This window comes from Rhinolophus ferrumequinum, chromosome 15 (genome assembly GCF_004115265.2).
Source record: "Rhinolophus ferrumequinum isolate MPI-CBG mRhiFer1 chromosome 15, mRhiFer1_v1.p, whole genome shotgun sequence".
Taxonomy (NCBI): Eukaryota; Metazoa; Chordata; class Mammalia; order Chiroptera; family Rhinolophidae; genus Rhinolophus; species Rhinolophus ferrumequinum.
This window is the reverse complement of record NC_046298.1, coordinates 21,568,812-21,586,990: the sequence shown is the minus strand read 5'-3', so window position 1 is coordinate 21,586,990 and position 18,179 is coordinate 21,568,812. Positions and strand designations below refer to the sequence as shown.

Sequence of the window (18,179 nt, the reverse complement as noted above, 5' to 3'; positions counted from 1 at the left end):
AGGCAGAGTACAGCATTGGGAGTGGAGACAGTGGAAATGAGATGGCTCAGTGCGATGTCAGAGACAGAGTGGATGGGGGGCGGGGGGTCCATAGTGTGAGGGATATAAATGATAAACGTCTAAGTAAAAAAAAAAAAAAACAACTCATAGACACAGACAATAGTTTAGTGGTTACCAGAGGGTAAGGGGGGTGGGGGGTGGGAGATGAAGGTAAGGGGGATCAAATATATGGGGATGGAAGGAGAACTGACTCTGGGTGGTGAACAACACAATGTAATTTATAGATGATGTGATACAGAATTTTACACCTGACATCTATGTAATTTTACTAACAGTTGTCACCCCAATAAATTAAAAAAAAAATGTTGACTATTACCTCTAGACTTATACCCATTGGTGGATTGAATAAATCTATCAATATATGTTTTCAACTATCTGAAGTCATGGGTCGGTCATAAGAGAGATTAGATCCATTGACTGGCTCCAAAAGGTGGAAACAGGATTAATTCATGTAAATTACAGAGAGAAATCTGAACTCAACCTAAGGAAGCATTAATAGTCAGTCCTGTTCAAAGGAAGATCAGGCTGCTTGGCGTGTTGGTTAAGTTTTCTGTGCCTGCAGGTATTCAAGGAGAAGTTTGGCTGACCCCTTGATTGTTGCAGAATTGACTCAAGCATCAAAACTCAGTGACATCTGTTCATTCATTCATTCGACAGATTCTACTGAGGGCCTTCTATGTTCAGACCTGTGCTAACACTGGGCATATGATGGGGTAATGGGTCGAAAGGTGGCCCCCCAAAAGTATGTCCTTATCTGAATGCTTGGAATCTGTGAGTGACTTTATCTGGAAAAAGTCTTTGCAGATGTGATTAAGTTAAAGATCTTGAGATGAGATCATCCTGGATTATCCGGGTGGACCCTAAATCCAATGACAAGTATCCTTGTAAGAGGCAGAAAAGGAGAGGAAATAGACAGAGGAGGAGGCCCCTGTGAAGATGGAGGCAGGGATTGGAGGGATGCAGCCACAAGTCAAGGGACACTAGAAACTTGAGAGGCAAGGAAGGATCCTCCCCTAGAGCCTTCAGAGGGAGCCTGGTCCCGCAGACACCTTGATTTCAGACTTCCGGTCTCCAGAACTGTCAGAGAATACGTGTTTGTTGTTTGAAGCCACTCACTTTGTGGCCCTTTGTTAGTTAGAGCAGCTCATTATCAATACAGATAATGAACAAGTCAGGAGAGGTCTTGCCCCAGTGGAGTTCGCATAAGAAAGTAAAGAAAGAAGTGGGATAACACCAGAAAGGGGTAGTGCTCTGAAGGACAGGGTGAGTGAGTGCACAGCAGGGGAGTCCCTCGATGGAATGGTCACCTGTGGAAGCACTTAGCAGACCCTAAAAGCAGGAGCCATCTCCCCACACAGGCTAAGGATAATAGGAAAAAGCTGAGACCATGTGACAGGAACCAATGAGTGCGAGTTAGGGTAGAGTAAGATGCAGAGACAGAGGCAGGCAGGTCTTCAGAGGCAGCTGATCCTGGGCTTTATTTGTAGTGCAACTGGAAGCCAGCAGGGTGCTTTAGGAAGGACAATGACCAGCCTTTTCACGATGTCTCTGGACACTTGTGGGGAATGTGCAGAGGGAAACCAGCTAGAAAGCCTCTACAGAAGTCCAGGTGAGATGTTGCAGGTGGCCAGTACAGACAGAGAAGTAGATGGACGGACACAGAATTGACAAGACTTGTTGGAGGATTAGATTGAAAGGGAGGCTGGCAGGAAAAGGGGAATCAAGGATGATTCCTAGGTGTCTGTGGGAGCAACTGGATGGAAGGTGACATTTCCTGAGTTAGGGATCTGAGGGTCACCCCTGGGTTGGGGTGTGAAACCAAGAATCTAATGCTCACCTAGGGACAGTAACACCATTCATTCATTCATCCGTTCCCTCACTGAATATTGATTGAGTGCTGCTTTTAGTGCTGGGAATCAACTATGAACAAGACTGTCTTCACGGAGCTGACAGCGTGTGCAGAGCAAGGTAGTGTGGGTTGGGAGTGGTCAAATGGGATCAGAAGGGAGCGTGTAACAGGGAGACCTGGCCTAGAGTGTGTGTGTACGTGTGTTGGTACTGTGTGTGTGTTAGTCATGTATGTTGGTAGTGTCTGTTGTTGGTTGTGTGTGTGTGTGTGTGTGTGTGTGTTGGTAGTGTGTGTATGTATGTAGGTAGTGTGTATATAGGCAGTGGGTGTGTGTTAGTAGTGTGTATATGTTGGTAGTGTCTGTTGTTGGTAGTGTGTGTGTGTGTGTGTTGGTAGTGTGTGTATGTATGTAGGTAGTGTGTACATAGGCAGTGGATGTGTGTTAGTAGTGTGTATATGTTGGTAGTGTCTGTTGTTGACAGTGTGTGTACGTGTGTGTGTGTACTTGTGTTGGTAGTGTGTGTCAGGTTGGTAGTGTGTGTTGGTACGTGTGTGTCAGGGAACCCGAGGTGTACACATTTTGATGACCAAGTCTGAAGATGTGTGAAGCCTCACCTCCAGCCGAATTGCCTTCTTGATGTTGACGGCTCTGGAGGGCTGGAAGTGCACCTGCAGGCTGCACTCAGCCTTGGGGAGGATGGAGCCCTGTAACATGGACACGGTGAAGTCGTCGCCCAGGTGCTCCAGGCTAGAGATCCGCCAGGCTACAGGCAGGGGTGTGACATTGCGGAGAAGAACTACCTTGGATTCTTTTCTGCAGAGACCAGAAACATTTTAGCAGTTTCAAATGATTTTGATTTATTATGGCAGGTCAGAAAAAGTACTTGTGCTTATTTCAAATATTGCTTAGTTTCACTAATCGGTATTTATCATGGAATGGGGCCTGATGGTGTTGATCAAAGAACACAGGATCCATATCACAACAATATTCTCTCCCAGCAGCCCCAGAGACATACATTCTCTATTAAGAATAACACGATTCCAGTGAATGAATATGTAAGTTCTAGTATTGGTCTAATGTGCTCTGTTTGTACTCTAATTTCTAGACCAAAGATTCTTAACCTTTTAGGATCTGCTTTGAGAATCTGGAAAAGGCAAGTTCTTCTGAAAAAATGCAAATATGCACACACTTTGGCAGTTGATCTTGGGGGATGGGGGGGTGGGGGGCTAGCCCCTGATGAAGTCCAGCCACTGAACCCAAGTTAACTCAGTAGGGTTACTAAACACCCTGATTTGTACAGGACCAGAAGTTTCCCATTACACAGGGCTTTCAGTGCTGAAACCTGGCAAGTCCTGAATAAATCAGGGTGAGTGGGTCACCCTAGAACTACATATTCTTTTAATTCCATCCCAGTCCTGGTGTCATCCAGAGCTCTGACCTGTGCAGCAGGAGCCGGTCAAAATGTAATTGCCGGGGGTCCAGCTCCAGTTCTGGGCGGACCCCCTGGCAGCTTAATTTGAAGATGACTGGCTCTGGGTTCTCCTTGATGCAGCAGACAACGCTGTCTTCAAAGACACCGACTGCAGTAGGGTAGGCCCATATGGTCAGCGTCTAATGAAAGCGTTAAAACAAAGTACATTGCCACTGAGGATGCCAGGGCCTCCAATTTCCCAAGAAAGCCTTGCCCTGGTGGACTGGTTTCCATGGGACTGTACCTGCTTCTCATTGGGTTTTAGAATCATGTTGACAGGCTCCAAGAAGTAGGTGCTTGCTTTGACATCGTTCTGAAAAGAGAAGAACACGTCCACGACCATTGGGGAAGTGTTCAGGATGGTCAGTGTCTCCGTGTTGCCCGGGAACAAGGATGACTTGTATCTGGAAATGGACAAAAATGAGGGATAAATGAGGAATGTGGGGACTGATTGAGAGTTCAAGCGGAAAAGGAGATTGTGAGGTACAAGGCGCTTCCAAAGGAGCGTGTGGTGACACTGAGGCAGTGGCACATGGCTGAGAACACAAGCTTTGTGAACACTTGCAGCTGTGACCTGACCCCCCAAACCTTGGTTTCCTCCTCATCTCTAAGATGGGATGATGATGCCTCTTGGGATTTCTGTGAATATTGAATGAAATAGTGCACCCAATGCTCTTGGGACAGCTGCAGATATCAAATGCCCAACGAATGGCAGTTTTTATAATTGCGAAGAATTCTGAGAAATATAAGCATCCTTCTCAGTGCTTATATTTCCAGGACAGATGATCGTTTGAGTAACTTGTTCTTTCACATGTGTTTTAGAGATGACCTTCTACACCCACACAGAAGGTTACTGTGCCGCCATGGATTGATTTTTCATTGTTCAGTTACAAGGCTCTTTCTGTTCCTTGGTACCTTAGGAAGAGAGTCACAGAGTCAAGCAGCACAGGCAGTGGAAGCTGCTCAGTTAATGATACTGAGCAGAAAAGGAACCATGGAACGCGCAGGAACTGCCAGTAAAGAAGCAGATCATCAGAGATCATCGCACAGGTCAGGGAAGCAGGGCACCGCAGCACCCACTGGTGCCCAGAAACAGTGCAAAAAGCTTTTTGGACAGGCTATGATGGAGGAAGGAAGGAGAGTGAATGGCAGAGACCAAATCAGTCAGAGAGACAGAGCACCCTCTGTGTGACTGCCAAAGGGGTGGTGGCCCTCACCTCCAACCGGGAGTCACCAGCATCTGTCACTGTGCTGAAGTTTCAGGTATGTTATCCAGTACAGACTCTGCAAATCTGTGAGGTGGGTGCTACTATTTTCCATTTTGCAAATGAGGACATTAAAGCTCAGGAAGGTTTAAACGAATAAACGAATTACACCTGGTTGCACTGGCCCTTGTCTCTGGGCCATGGAATGGTCCTCCTCCTGGAGCAGTGCTGTTTGGCCCTCAATCCTGGTGAATCCCAGCGCTGTTCTGAACCCATGCCTCTCTGAATGGCCATCATTTCCCTGACTCCCACGCCACGCTTCTCTGTATCTCATGTCCATCAACCTGACCCACACTCCTTCTCTCCCCTGAGCCCTTCTCCTGGGCCTTGAAGATCCTCTCCGTCACTAGCAAACCCTCTTCACCTTCACTTTCTAGTCCAGCATCTCAGAAAACAAAGTGGAGAGATTAAGGGAACAGAGAAGAAAGATAGCTCATTACTTCCACCAAGGAAGCATAGAAATAAACCCTCTACTCATCACAACATACACTGGAGTGAAGACATGTTGAGACCTTGGTTCCAGTTTTGGTTTCACCTCTCTGCCTATATAATAAGAAGTTTGTGTGTAACTGAAAAAACTAATACCACTAAAAATGTCTGATCATCAACCTCACCTGGCCTTCCAATTTGGTCTGATCATCTTAATCGATTTCTCTAATATTCTCCCTCTGCCACTTTCCACAAAAACTGTTTCATACCTTCTCCATTTTCTCAACACTTTTAACTTCCCCCACTGTTAGGGATGTCCTTACCTCATTCACCCTGGAGAAATAGCTGCATGGAACCTCCTTACTGTTCAACCAAATCTGCAACCCTCCCTGCACCTGAAGCTGCCTCACCGTCCTCTCTCCTCGCATGAAGTGATGGTCCCTCTTCCTGGCAAAGGCCAATCTACACATCCCATTGTGTCACCTCAGGGAGCCGATGGCCCTTCCGTTCTCCTGAAACTCCAACCTCTTCCTCCCTACTTCCCCTTGGCATCCAAACATTGTAAGAACAGCCTTCCCTGCATTCTATGTCTCCCTCCCATTCTCAACTCCTCCGGCTCCCTTCACAGCCACGCTTTTCCAAAGAGCTACCTTCGCACCCTGTCTCCATTTCCTCACCTCCCACTGACTCCCTCGTCATTTCACTTGGACTTCATCCTCAGAACTCCCCCTAAAGGGATCTTGCTAAGGTCCCTAGTGATCCCATGTTGTTGAACCCTGTGGACACAGATGTCCTCCTCTCTCTGTCCTCTCTACAGCATTCAGCATAGCTGATCACACCCTCTCCTCGTGGCTCTGTGACACCATCCCTTTCTGATTTCCACCAATAGCTCTCGCCTTCTTTCTCATTTCCTTTGCTGGTTTCAACTCTTGTGAGTGGTGGAGCTCTTCGGGGCTCCATCTGTGGTCCTTCTCTCCTTACTGTCCTCTCTTCTTAGGCAATCTCATCCACACCCATGGCTTTTGCTGTCTTGAAGACAGGCCTCTGTTCTCTGAGAACCAAAACTGTGTAGCCTATTCCCTGCTTTATGTGGCTACTAGCTATGTCTTCCAAGCATCTCAAACTTAACATATCCCAAAGTGAACTCTGGATCCTATCCTTCTCCCACCAAAACCTGGTCCTCTTCCAGGCTTTCCCATGGGTAAATTGCACCCCCATTCATCTGGGTGCTTAGCAGAAACGTGGGCTACAAAAACCAGTTCTCCTAATTTGTGGTTCAGGGATTGAGGCAGCATTAGTAAAAGCTATGTCTACACAGGAACTCTGCATGCACCATTCAGGAGTCTAGTGCAGGGGTCTGAAATCTGCTTTGAGATAACGGAACACTTACTTATCTCTTGATTTTCCACACAGCAGTGGCCCGAAGTAAAACCTCTCCATGCTCATAACATACTTCTTAAAGATGACTTCATTTATCTTCATGTCCATCTTCCGCTGAGAGAATACCACTCTGAATCCACGGAAGGAAAAGAAGAGGAGAGGCTGCCTGAATGGAAATTCAACGCACCAGTTGATGTTTACATGACCCCAACACTCCCTATTCAGCAAAGGGTCCAGGTGTCTGGAGACAGAATGATTCATAATTTGAAGACCTTTGCTGAGCTTTTATTCCTGCTCCTTCCTTCCCCCTGGTCCTGAGTAAAAATAGTGCAGTTTGAACTTGAGAACAAAGATGCCCACTGGTGTCTTTCCCAATGGGGGGCTGACGATAGAGTTGAGTTGGATTTCCTGTTCACTTGTGCCAAGCTAGAAAAACTCCTGAGAACCCCTATGGAAAACTAGTTCCAGTGGATATTAACTAGTTTCCGAGTTCCTTGTACTCGTAGCTCCTTAGTCAGTAGCTCCTTAGTTCCTTGTAGCTCCTTAGTCAGAATTGTAAAAGAGTTCCTCTTGCTGGATGAGCTATAGAAAGTTCGCGGGGGTGCGAGGGATGCTTGCCGCACTAGCTTGCTCAGCCAGGTGCCTTTGTGTGGTTCATAGCGCGTATAGTGGTGTTCACTAGCTCAGAGGAAAGCCCGCCCATATATTCATATTGTAGGACAAAAAGTCCTGCAGTAAATAGGAAGACTTTGCCCCTCTTCTCTCCTATTAACGTCTTGATCTCAGCCTCGTGGTATCACGTCATAGCTGTGGCTTAGTCAGTGTCTAAGACTTTGGAACCCAGGACCAGAGGACCTGGGAGGCTGTCCCAGTGCTACACTAGTAGTAAGAGCCACCTTGTTCAAAGTAACACGGGGGGAGGAGGGGCCTGAAATGTGTCTGTCAACCCGTTCTGTCTCTTAAAATAAAATGCACTTACTTTGGGTCTTGGCAAATGTATGGATAAGTGCAGACACCGCGGCAGTAAAGCTGGTACTGACGGCGAGTTCCAAGGATCTCAAAGTTAAACGTCTGGTCAAAGTTCCCGAGGTCAGTAGAAGAGAAGTGCACTCGCAACGTCACCTCACCGTTGGCTGGCACGATCCACCGGAAATGATTCAGCCTGCAAAGGACCACCCCGGCTTTTCAAGTGAGAATGCTTCCTTCATGCCAAGAGAAGATGGCATGCCGCCTGGGAGAAGCCCCGTCCTGCTGGGGTTAGGCCTGGGGGCCACAGCTTTGTCCCCTCCCATTTGCTGCCACACCCTCCAGGTGGGGCTTCAGCATTTCCCTCCCTGGGTTGCTCAGTGGCCCACCTGATGAATTTCTCCTGGAAGTTCTGCCCAGAGAAGTTGTTCTGGTCGAGGTCTGACAGCGGGTCAACCGTTCGCGAAGTTGCCCCGGAAAGGCCCTTCCTGTTGACAGCCATGCGACGTTTGTCCTTCTGAGTCTCGCGGGCCTGATCTGGTTTCTCTTTCTGTTTCTGTTTGTTCCCCTTAGATGAGGCGGCCTGCTCCTCCTGGGCCGTAATTAAAATGAGCACAAGGTCTTAAATACTCATCTTACATATGTACGAACCGAAGACAGAGATGCCTACAACACGTCTGCACGCTGGGGTGCCTGTGCCGCAGGTTCAGGGTGCTGGCAGCTGCCTAGAGCACAGCAGGGCCCAGCCTACTACACTAGAGTGGAAGAGAAGTAAAGAGAAGTCTAGTGCTTTCCTTGGCATCCCATTCCCTGAGGACGAGACCATAACCCTAAAGAAAGCTTGAGGTTGGCAGGGAGTGTCTTCCTGTATTACATTTGGTTACTGTGTTTATTTAGTATCTTTTTTTTTCATGTTTTACTTTATTATTTGTTTATTTTCTTCAGTTACAGTTGATATTCAGTATGATTTTATATTAACTTTAGGTGTACAGCATAGTGGTTAGACATTTGTATAATTTACGCAGTGATTCCCTCCGATTAGTCTGGTACCCACCTGGCAGTATAAAAAAAGTTGCTATCACATTTTTGACTATATTCTCTATCCTGTACTTTACATCCCCATGACTACCCACCCAATCACACTGATTATTTGGAGAGTCCGGATCTATGTTCTTATAGAATATTCCGTAGTCTGAAATTTTCAACCTATTCTCACAGTCTCATCTAGCTTATTCCTTTATTCCCTGCATTTTCTGTCAACTGAAAATTAGGCTTACAAACTTAAACAGATTCACAGAGGATGCTGTGCATATTACACTCCATCACAACAGGGGACAGATAATGTCAAATTGACCCACGATTACAGATGCAAAGTGTGTTCGAGGGGCCAGAGGGTGGCTTTCAGATCCGGCCATGATCAAGTAGACATTTCCCTTTGCAGCCGGCCAGTCACCTGTGGGATGACTCACTAGTTCGAGAGAATATCTTGTTCCTCAACAAACCACTGCTTTTTTTTTTTATCCACTGGCACTCCTTAATCATTTTTTTGTTCCACTGGGGATAACAGAATAGTGCTTTTCTAATTCTACCATTCTTTCTCTAATTTTAGCTGTCATTCTTCTAGATTGAAGAGCTTTCCTTCATCAACTGGAGGTGAACTAGAGTTCCTCCTAAAATGGTTATGTTCTACAATGCTTAACTCTTTCCTGGCAATGGCCACTTTTCAGAAAAGAGGTTGGTGTAATAGTCCCCTCTGATATTTTTTTCTTCTTTATTTTTCCTTCTTTATCTTTTTTTAAAATTTGATCTCTGCTCTAGTAAGGCCTGCCCACTGAAGCTGCTCACTGCAGATGGTGATTTCCTACTTATTTGTAAATTGAACTTCGAGGCAATCTCTGTCACCTGCTTGAGCTATAGGCAGAGCCTGCAGGTGAATTTTATTTGCTGCTGATTTTATTTATTCTTTGCAGATATGCATGGTTTGTAGGAGGCTGGGTGGAGAGATTCAAATTTTGGGCCACCATACTCTTCTGGAAATAAAAAGCCCCTCCATAATTTTTTAATACATATGTCCTCTGCATATTATTGGTGAAATTATTTTTCCTTTGTGATTTATTCTAGTAATTGTCAATATATTTTCTTCTACTTTTACATGATTTCATTTTGATTGCTTATATTTTTAATAGAGCTGGGATTAATTTTACTGTATTGTGTCAGGCGAGATCAAAAGTGACTTTACCCAAAATATCCAATCTTCCCATCATAATATCTTCAGTAGTCTCTCCTTTCTCTAATGGTGTGTGTTCCCTTAACCTGTGTTTGTTCATTCTTGTATTCTTAGGCACTGTATGAATTGTTTATTAATACTTATTAATATTAATAGCTTCACAAATACATTCTACTATCTTTTTAAAAGAGTTAGTTTTGCTTATTGTTTTTCTTGCAGATGAGCTTCAGAGTAATTTGACAAATTCCCTAAACCGCCCCAGCGGGGATCAGGAAGGTAGGTAGATGAAAATCAGTCATTTTCAGTCTCCTCTTGGGAAGCAGGAAAAGTCAGACCCTGGGAATGGGGAGCTAAGAGAGGCTCACACGGGGTCCTCAGGCAGGATCCCCAGCGAGGCGAGGGAAACCACCACACTCACGTTGTGGCCACGCGGAGGGCAACACTCTCTCCGCACCCATCTGAAGTCCTGCCAAGGTCAGGGTGAGCTGCTCACTCCTTACCTTCATAGAGCCGGAGGTGTTTGAAAGCTCTGGTTCTGATTCCACTTCTTTTTTCTCCTCCAGCAGGAAGAGATCTTGGGATGGAGTTACAAACACAAAATGCCTCAGGATTTCCATCGTGGCCAAAGGCTGCCGCTTCACAGGGTAGGAGATGACTGAGAACAAGACAGGAGGCGGGATGGGCAGTCCAGACGAACCGAGACCCAAGGAGTCTAGGATCTAAAGGAAAAGCCCATTGTTAACTTCCTGAGCAGAGGGTGGGCTACCCCTAGCCGCCCCCCAGTGAGCACAGGTTGGTTTCGGCCTCCTGCCTTTTCCCTCGGGATTCTAGGGAGATGCCACTGCAGTGGGCACGTGCCCGGGGAAGGGTGTAAAGGGCCTCTGACACAGCTCTGCAGATCCTTCCAGACCCCACCGCCCCAGACCTGGCTGGGGCTCTTGCTGTAGGCTGTGTGTTCCCTTTACCTCTCTCATCATAGGCTTTGTCACTTTATTGTTACTGTTTCATTGTCTGTCTCTGCAAATGGACCGTCAACTCCATTAGGACAGGAACCAGATCAATATAAAACCTCATCTAGTATACAGTAGGCACTCAATAAATCTGTTTAAAGAGATCAGCTCTTAAGATTCTAATGTCTACAGTTGTTCAATCTATTTTCAGATTCCGTGTCAATTTTTCTTTTATCTTTAAATGTTCTTTCCTTTCACCTAAAAGGTGAAAGAAAGCTAGGATTGGAGCAGGTCAATTCCAGCAAAGGAAAAAAGCAAAGGTTCTGGGACTAGCGTAGAGGGTGGGACTGAAGAGAGAAGTGGAAAGGAAACTTGAGAGGGAATTTATTCCCATGGCATTCTCACATTCTGCTCTGACATGTAATGAACAAACAGGCTCCAGAGCAGGTGGCTCGAAAACTTCGTAGCAACTTCCTTTTCCACTTGTAAAACCCTCGGAAGAAGGATGCTATCCTAGATTAATTGTTGTCATCACAACAGTACATGTTATAGCCCATCCGAGTGCTCATTCTGTGGACCAAATGGGCTATGAGGCTCTGCGGGTAAGTATGTATCTTCACTTGATCCCATGTTTCTAATCCTGTGGGTTAGGCCGCCAAAGACATTTCCTGACTAATGAGTAACTAGAGTTAACCCGAAGGATTTAGAATGTTTGCGAGGAAAGGGATGAATAACTTGTACCAATTATTAAATTAATAGAGCCAGGGGGTTCTTTTAGCAACAATCTAAGCTATGGCTTGGAATGTGGAGGCTATAAAACAAGGCAAGGAGATAATCTTGACTATAATACTAGATAGAGTACAAAACAAGATGAGATGTTCTTTAAAAAAAAAAACATATTTCTGGGGGCGGAAAAAAAAAGAACAATTCCTTCTCAGGCTGATTGAGGCAGAACTGTCCAAGGAGTGGAGCTGGTGTGTGTACTCCAATTGCCTTCTGCCCCCTGGGCCCTGCACCACTGTGGCAAAACTCTGAGGCCACATCACATCTGAATCTGCCCTCCTGCATTTCCCTTGTCCTCCCATCAATGCTTACCTGCCATATATCCTTCTCAGGCTCTGTCCTCTACTTTTTAAGGTTGCATCTAGTTTCTGATAAACTAAGTCAGCAAACTGTGCCCGCTCCTGGTTAAAACTGGCCTGCTATCTGTTTTTGTAAATAAAGGTGTGTCGGAACCGAGCCATGCTCAGTCATTTACATGCTGCTGGTGGTTGCCACAGAGGCTGTATAACCTGCAGCCTAACACATTTGCTTTCTGGTGTTTTATAGGAAAAGTCTGTCCCTGGACAGAAGGCTATAATAACCATTCCCTGCAAACCACTGCCCGAGGTAGCTTTTGGATATGTAATACCTACCTTTAGTTTTTAGGAACAAAAATGCTATTGAATAGTATTAGGTTGGTTCAAAAGTAATCGCGGTTTTTGCAATTGTTTTTAACCTTGTAAACCGCAATTACTTTTGTACCAACCTAATATAATTTCTGTCACTGTGGGGAGCTTGTGGGGAAAAGTTTTTAGAGAAGTTGAGCCTCTTGCTTCACCCCAAAGTATACCTTGCCAGCCTGTACCACCGGTACTGTCAATATTAAAAATCAACCCTACAGGTGGCTTTTTATGCAATTAGAAGGAATAATTTAGATCTGTGGAACTTTCTGTGGATTTTTCCCAAGTAGAAGAGGTCCTTTTAGCCGCTGTCTTATCCAAGGGGGCATCAGAGATGAATGGAATTGTGGGGATATGGACGTTATGTAGAAAGAAACACTTTAGTGATGATTGGCACAGTACCTGCTACCTGATTTGTTATGCCTCCATTCTGGAGAAGAGTCTATACCTGATCCGCTTTGGGGAGCCTGTCATTCTCCAGAGCCTGCTTCCAGCTGCAGCCTTCCACGTCAGGTGTCTGGATGTGTATGAAGGGCACACCCAGATCCCGCTTTCCTTCGTGGTCCTCCTCTCTGTCTCCCTCTCCTCCATCGCTCTGCTCCTCCAGGGCCCGGAGCTTCTCCAGACGCTCCCTCTCGGCCTTCTCCCGCTCCAGGCGCTCCTTCTCGGCGCGTTCCTTCTCTGCACGTTCCCTCTCCCGGTCCTTGCGGCCCCTGCGCCCCCCCGACGGAACCTGGCGCTGGTCCTCGGGCTCGTGGGACAAGTCCTCCATCCCAGCAGGAGGCAGCTGAACTCCTTGCTTCCGGTCCCAGTATGTGAGGATGTTCTGGATATCTTTCCAAGTCAACTCATAGGTCTTAAACTTCTGGACCAAAGTCTTGTCAGCATCCTTTGAGAGGTCCCCTTCACTGTCCTCTTGCTCCTGCACGACAGGAAACCCAAGGATGCTGTTATCTGCCACTTGGTTCCTTCTCTTCTTGCTTAGTTCTTCCTTCTCATCTGTTACCTGCTCCTTCACAGAGATTTTTCTTTCTGTTGTGTCCATCTTGACATCTAGTTTGGACAAAGTAGTGATCTAGAAGACAAAACACATAAAATATGCTTACAGGGAGAGCAAATCAGATAAAAAGGAGCAAGGGGATGTTTTATTTTATAAGAAGGCCTCACAGGATACTAGGCACCTCTTATATGCACCAGGGATGCAGCTAAAAGTCACCTTGGGGACCATTATCAAAATATCCATTCAGTGGTCCTTCCTTGTTACACGTCTGGCTAGGGCCTAGCAGGGTACATTGTGACAAAGGTGCACGGTGACTTCATGTGTGTTCCTGGTTGAGAAATGCTGTTCTGCAGGATCAATAGGACAAGATCACCAAAGATGGCCCTTCTGCACCTGCGTTCAGGTGCCGTGGGAGAGGCCACAGAATGCTGTGGTCACTGTCTCGCTCACCTACTGGGCCCAGTCTGCACCTTGTCTGGGAGTCTGGCTTGAGCTGCACCCTCAGGACTCATGGTGCTGAAACGGCCAATGTGCACACCAGCCAGCTACACACCCGGGCCATGACAGCCACCCTGAGCGCTGCTCTGGCCATTCTGCCTCCCCGCCCCCATCATAGTGGGGTAGAGATGTGACCGCTAAGCTTGGCAGGCTGATACACTGTTGGTTCTTGTCTGCAAGCACAAGCTTATGCCGAGAGTTTTCCTTGACTGTTGCGCTGTCAAGGATAAGCTCTTGCTTGAGCACAGGGGCTCACTGGCTTTGCAGCTTGCTGGAGGCACATCTTAACCTCTAGCCTATTCAGCGCCATCCAGGGGACTGCAGGGGACTGTGGTCAGACATAACTGTCTGAGATCCTGGAACTGCAACTTCATCCTCCTCGGCCTCACCTGGGGTTCATGTCTCTGAACCTCGCAGGGTGGGCAGGATGCGAAGATGACAGCATAACATAAAGTGTAAGCACGACACTTAGCAGGCAATCAGATATGGGTGCTTTGCCTCCCTCCTGCTTCACCATAAAAGCCAAATAGCCTTCTAGTACTAGGTCCATTTTCTGGAGGGGAAATGTGTTGGATCGATTGGTCAGTTACAATGGCTGATCCTTCTGCTTTTGCCTCTTGGTAAGGAGCAAGTGAGGATGGGTACCTGCCGGCCTGATGTCTGGGGTTTCTTCAGGGACGGTTCCTCCTTTCCTGGTGCTTGCTTTGTCTTTCTGGTCTTCCGTTTTTGCTCATCTTCTTCCTTTTGCCGCTCCAGCTCCTGCTGTAGCTTCTTTTCATGCATCTCCTTTGCCAATCTCTCCATCTCTCTTCATTAAACCAGGCAGAGAAAAGTGAGTTCAGAGACCTCCTGCTGGAGTCCCTCTTGCCTGGGATATGTATCCCACTACCACCTGCATCTGAGAGCCTGAGCTAGTGGCCTGAGTCCCCTGGGCCCTAGGTGGTGTGGAGGAAATCTAGTCATTCCTGTGTGTTCCCCAGGGAGGGGCACAGACATGGCTGAGAGCGCTGGCTTGGGAGCATGCCTGGGGTCTCTGGTGAACTGCCCAGGCCGAGGATCACGTGGGAGAAAGAGCCAGACCTCAGCGGATGGACAGCACCTCGAAAGGCCAAGATAGTGGCTAGGGAAGGAGGAGAAATGGCAGAGTTCTGGGGAGCAATCACCACGCCCACATCAAGAGAATGGCCCCTGGGTCACCAGCTGTGGACACCTGAGCAGAGGCTGATGAGACACACCTAGAGAGCAGCTGTCAGGGGGAGGCAGCGGAAGCCCCAGGACAGCACTGGGGTCCCAAACCCCTCCCCCTATTATATTACACAGCCTTCCTCCTAGTCCCAAATGCCCCCCTAGAGAGAAGGAAGAAGAGGAGAATGGGAGAAACCCTGCCAGGCTGTAGTAACCAGCATCCTGGATGGGCAAGACATTTTCCTGCTCTCAGCAGGTCATCCTTCTGGGTCTCCTGTGGCTTTTGATGGCTCCCTGGAGGACAATCCCAGTCAGTCTCCAGGGGGAGGTGCCTCTGCTGAGGCCAGCCCTTGACTCCCACCTCTTCTTCCTCTCCCGGAGGGCCTGCTGAACCTCTCTATCGAACACAATTTTCTCCTCCTCTGTCAAGGCCTCATATTCTTCCTCATCCATAGTTTGGAGACGCTCCTTCTCTTTCTCAAGCATTTCCCTGCGTTTGTGCTCTGTGGGGGGAACAGAGACAGGAAGGTGAGGAAAAGTAGTTCACCCGCTTTGGCTACAGGTTCCCCCATGGCTCAGCTCTCAGCCTGAACAGGCTTCGGAGGGTCTGTGACAGTGAGAGGTGGCTGGTGTGGCAACAGTTTTTCTAATCCCTGCTGGGACTTCCCTTATTCACACAGTTCCAAAATTGGCCTCCATCTGTTTCCCTGAATAGTGGCCCCGAATGTGTCCATGTCCTAATCCCTAGAACATGTGACTATGTTACCTTACGTGGCAGAAAGGATTTTGCAGATGTGATTAAGTGAAGGACCTTGAATTGGAGAGATTTTCCTGGATTATCTAAGTGGGCACAATATAATCACAAAAGGACAGAGTAGAGGTGACGTGAGGTCAGAGAGCTGTGAGGTAGGGACCATAAGCCAAGGAGGCAGGCAGCCTCTAGCAAGTGGAAAAAGCAAGGAAACGGGTTCTCCACTAGAGTCTCCAAAGGAACGTAGCCCTGCTGACACCTGATTTTAGGGCTTCTGACCTCCAGATCTGTAAGATAATAAGTCAGTGTTGTTTTAGGTCACCAAGTTCGCAGTAATTTTTTACAGCAGCAATAGGAAAGGAATGCACCACCCACGGACTTTACCCATTATAAACATATGCCACTGAGGAGCTCGGGTGACAGAGCCATTTGCAGACCAAAGGGGTCATCTTCCACCCCCTGCAGAGTCCAGGTCCAGAAACGTGCTTCACACTCAGCACAAAGGCACTTGGCTTCTTTTCCACACTTTACACACTTCACGGGGACAACAGTCTCACCTACCTTTTCATTTTAGCTTTGGGCTCAGAGATCTGCATTTGAGTCCTTTCTCTGACATTTACCAAGGAATAGTCATAGAATAGATAAGAAGAATTCTTCCTTCATAGGACTATTGTGGGGATCCAATAAGCAGTCATGCAAAATGCCCAATTCAGAGCCTGGCACATTCATCAGTGTTCAATAAAAATTAGATTTTAATATAATAATATTGTTACTGTGTGTCGTCTCAGGGCTTTTTCTTTCTTTTTTTTTTTAATTAAAGTTTATTGGGGTGACCATTGTTAGTAAAGTTACATAGGTTTCAGGTGTACAATTCTGTATCACATCATCTATAAATCCCATTGTGTGTTCACCACCCGGAGCCAGTTCTCCTTCCATCACCATATATTTGACCCCCTTCACCCTCATCTCCCACTCAGGGCTTTTTCGAATGTAGACGATTGAGGGGTGAAGAGTCCACAGGCCACTGTGAGAAACTTCAACCTGCAGACAATTGAGAAAATTTCTTTCAAGTTGATTATTATGGGGAGATGAGCTTTCCGAAAACCTAGGAACTGGGCGGTTGAAATGTGGCTGGGGGACGCCTGGCCGCTCTTTCTAACCATGTTTCTCTGAATGAGGATATCAGGACGCAGGCTTTGAGTTCTGTTTAAGAACTAAGAGAGCTCAGCATTTATAAATATTTCCTTCAATGGAAAAGCATTACAATTTGTATAGACTCTTTCAGAAGAGAGAGGTAAGGCCAAGAGAGGAAGGGCAGTGATGTGGATGGAGCTGAAGACGCAGCAGGATTTTGTTTCCCAGAGACAATGTCACCTCTTCTCGTGGGGTCAAAATTTTCTCGGTCTGCTTCTGACTAAATGGGGAACTTACTGCGTTAACTTTTCTCTCTCTCTCTCCCGCCCTGTCCCCTCTCTCTCTCTCTCTGTATTATTTATTAATCAGTGAAGTGTTCCAGGCCACTGGTGTAATGACAGAAAAAGCAAAGGCTTTTTAGAGTTACGGAGACCTCAATGACTTGCTATGTGATCTTACACAAGACTTTTGATATCTCTGAGCCTCATTGTCCCATCAGCAAAATGGAGATAGCATGCCATTTAAAGATATGTAAAGTATACAAAAGGTCTGCTGCCATGCCTGGTACACAGTGGGCTCAAATGTAGCTGTTTCGTAAAATTTAGCAGCACCTTTAGTTTTACAGGAAACACAGAGTTGGCTTCAACAAAACCAACAAGCGAATCAGTTACCTGAATCCAGATGGGACCTGTGATGTGTTCCGGCCAGGTGAGTAGTAATTATAGAGGACATGGAGCGGAATACGTGATATTGGGGGAGAGAGGGATGCGTCTCTTGGCAGAAGAGCTGAGTTCACCCTTCCTTCTATAATCTCTCAACAGGTCCCTTCTGTCTCAGTTCCCTCACATGCAAATAAGAACTTCCAGCCACCTCCCAGGGAGAGGGGGGGCACCAATGAGATGGCAAATATAATAGCTTCACCGAAGCCCAATGGGTTATCCTGGCAGGGGAGCCTTTAAAAAAGGCTATCACTCTGTTTAGAAGAAAGACCTGCTAGGGCCCGTGGAGGACAGTCCAGGAGGGTACGGGGCCTTGCTTGCCTTCTTGCTCCTTTTTGGCTTTCTCCTGGGCCTTCATGGCTGCGTAATCCTGTGCCATGTTGAGAACGTAGATGTGCTCCCGGTTGCCGATGGCCTTCAGCAGGCACAGGAGGCCAATAGCTGCGTTCCGAGCAAAGAGCGTGTCGAGGCTGTCAAACACCACCCCTTGGTAGCAGTCACTCAGCTGAAACCAGAGAGAGCACAGATAGTTACCATGGCCACAGGCCGTCTGTTCTCGACAAAGTTGCTTTTGTTGGTGCTTTTTACTAGTGCTGCAGTTGGTTCTGCAGACCTACTGGGCCTCGATGAAAATATCATTGAACTGCCAGCTGAATTCAAGGTGCTGGTGTAAAACGAGATAACAATAAAAATGTTTTATCAGTCATGGAAGACCTTTATCATACATATCTGTAGAAAATAAAAGGGCTTATTCTGTCTCTATAGAAATAAGGAAAACATACTAAATGTTAAAGTGAGGGTTTGGGAAGATCCGTGAGATATGGGGAAGAAAGATGCAAAGGAAAGATGTCC

At 46.9% G+C, this 18,179-nt stretch overlaps 1 protein-coding gene across 1 annotated transcript in view; it reads right to left on the bottom strand.

The window, feature by feature from the left end:
* Positions 1–18,179, bottom strand: part of HYDIN (HYDIN axonemal central pair apparatus protein) — a 299,173-nt gene that overhangs the window by 61,934 nt on the left and 219,060 nt on the right. Inside the window, exons 43-53 of the mRNA XM_033128646.1 lie at positions 17,649–17,832; positions 15,085–15,226; positions 14,184–14,346; positions 12,489–13,115; positions 10,149–10,367; positions 7,811–8,013; positions 7,435–7,617; positions 6,466–6,585; positions 3,626–3,785; positions 3,349–3,521; positions 2,525–2,723 (exon numbers count right to left, since the gene is read on the bottom strand). Coding sequence (XP_032984537.1) covers positions 2,525–2,723; positions 3,349–3,521; positions 3,626–3,785; positions 6,466–6,585; positions 7,435–7,617; positions 7,811–8,013; positions 10,149–10,367; positions 12,489–13,115; positions 14,184–14,346; positions 15,085–15,226; positions 17,649–17,832 — 2,373 coding nt within the window. The remainder of the gene's footprint in view (positions 1–2,524; positions 2,724–3,348; positions 3,522–3,625; positions 3,786–6,465; positions 6,586–7,434; positions 7,618–7,810; positions 8,014–10,148; positions 10,368–12,488; positions 13,116–14,183; positions 14,347–15,084; positions 15,227–17,648; positions 17,833–18,179) is intronic.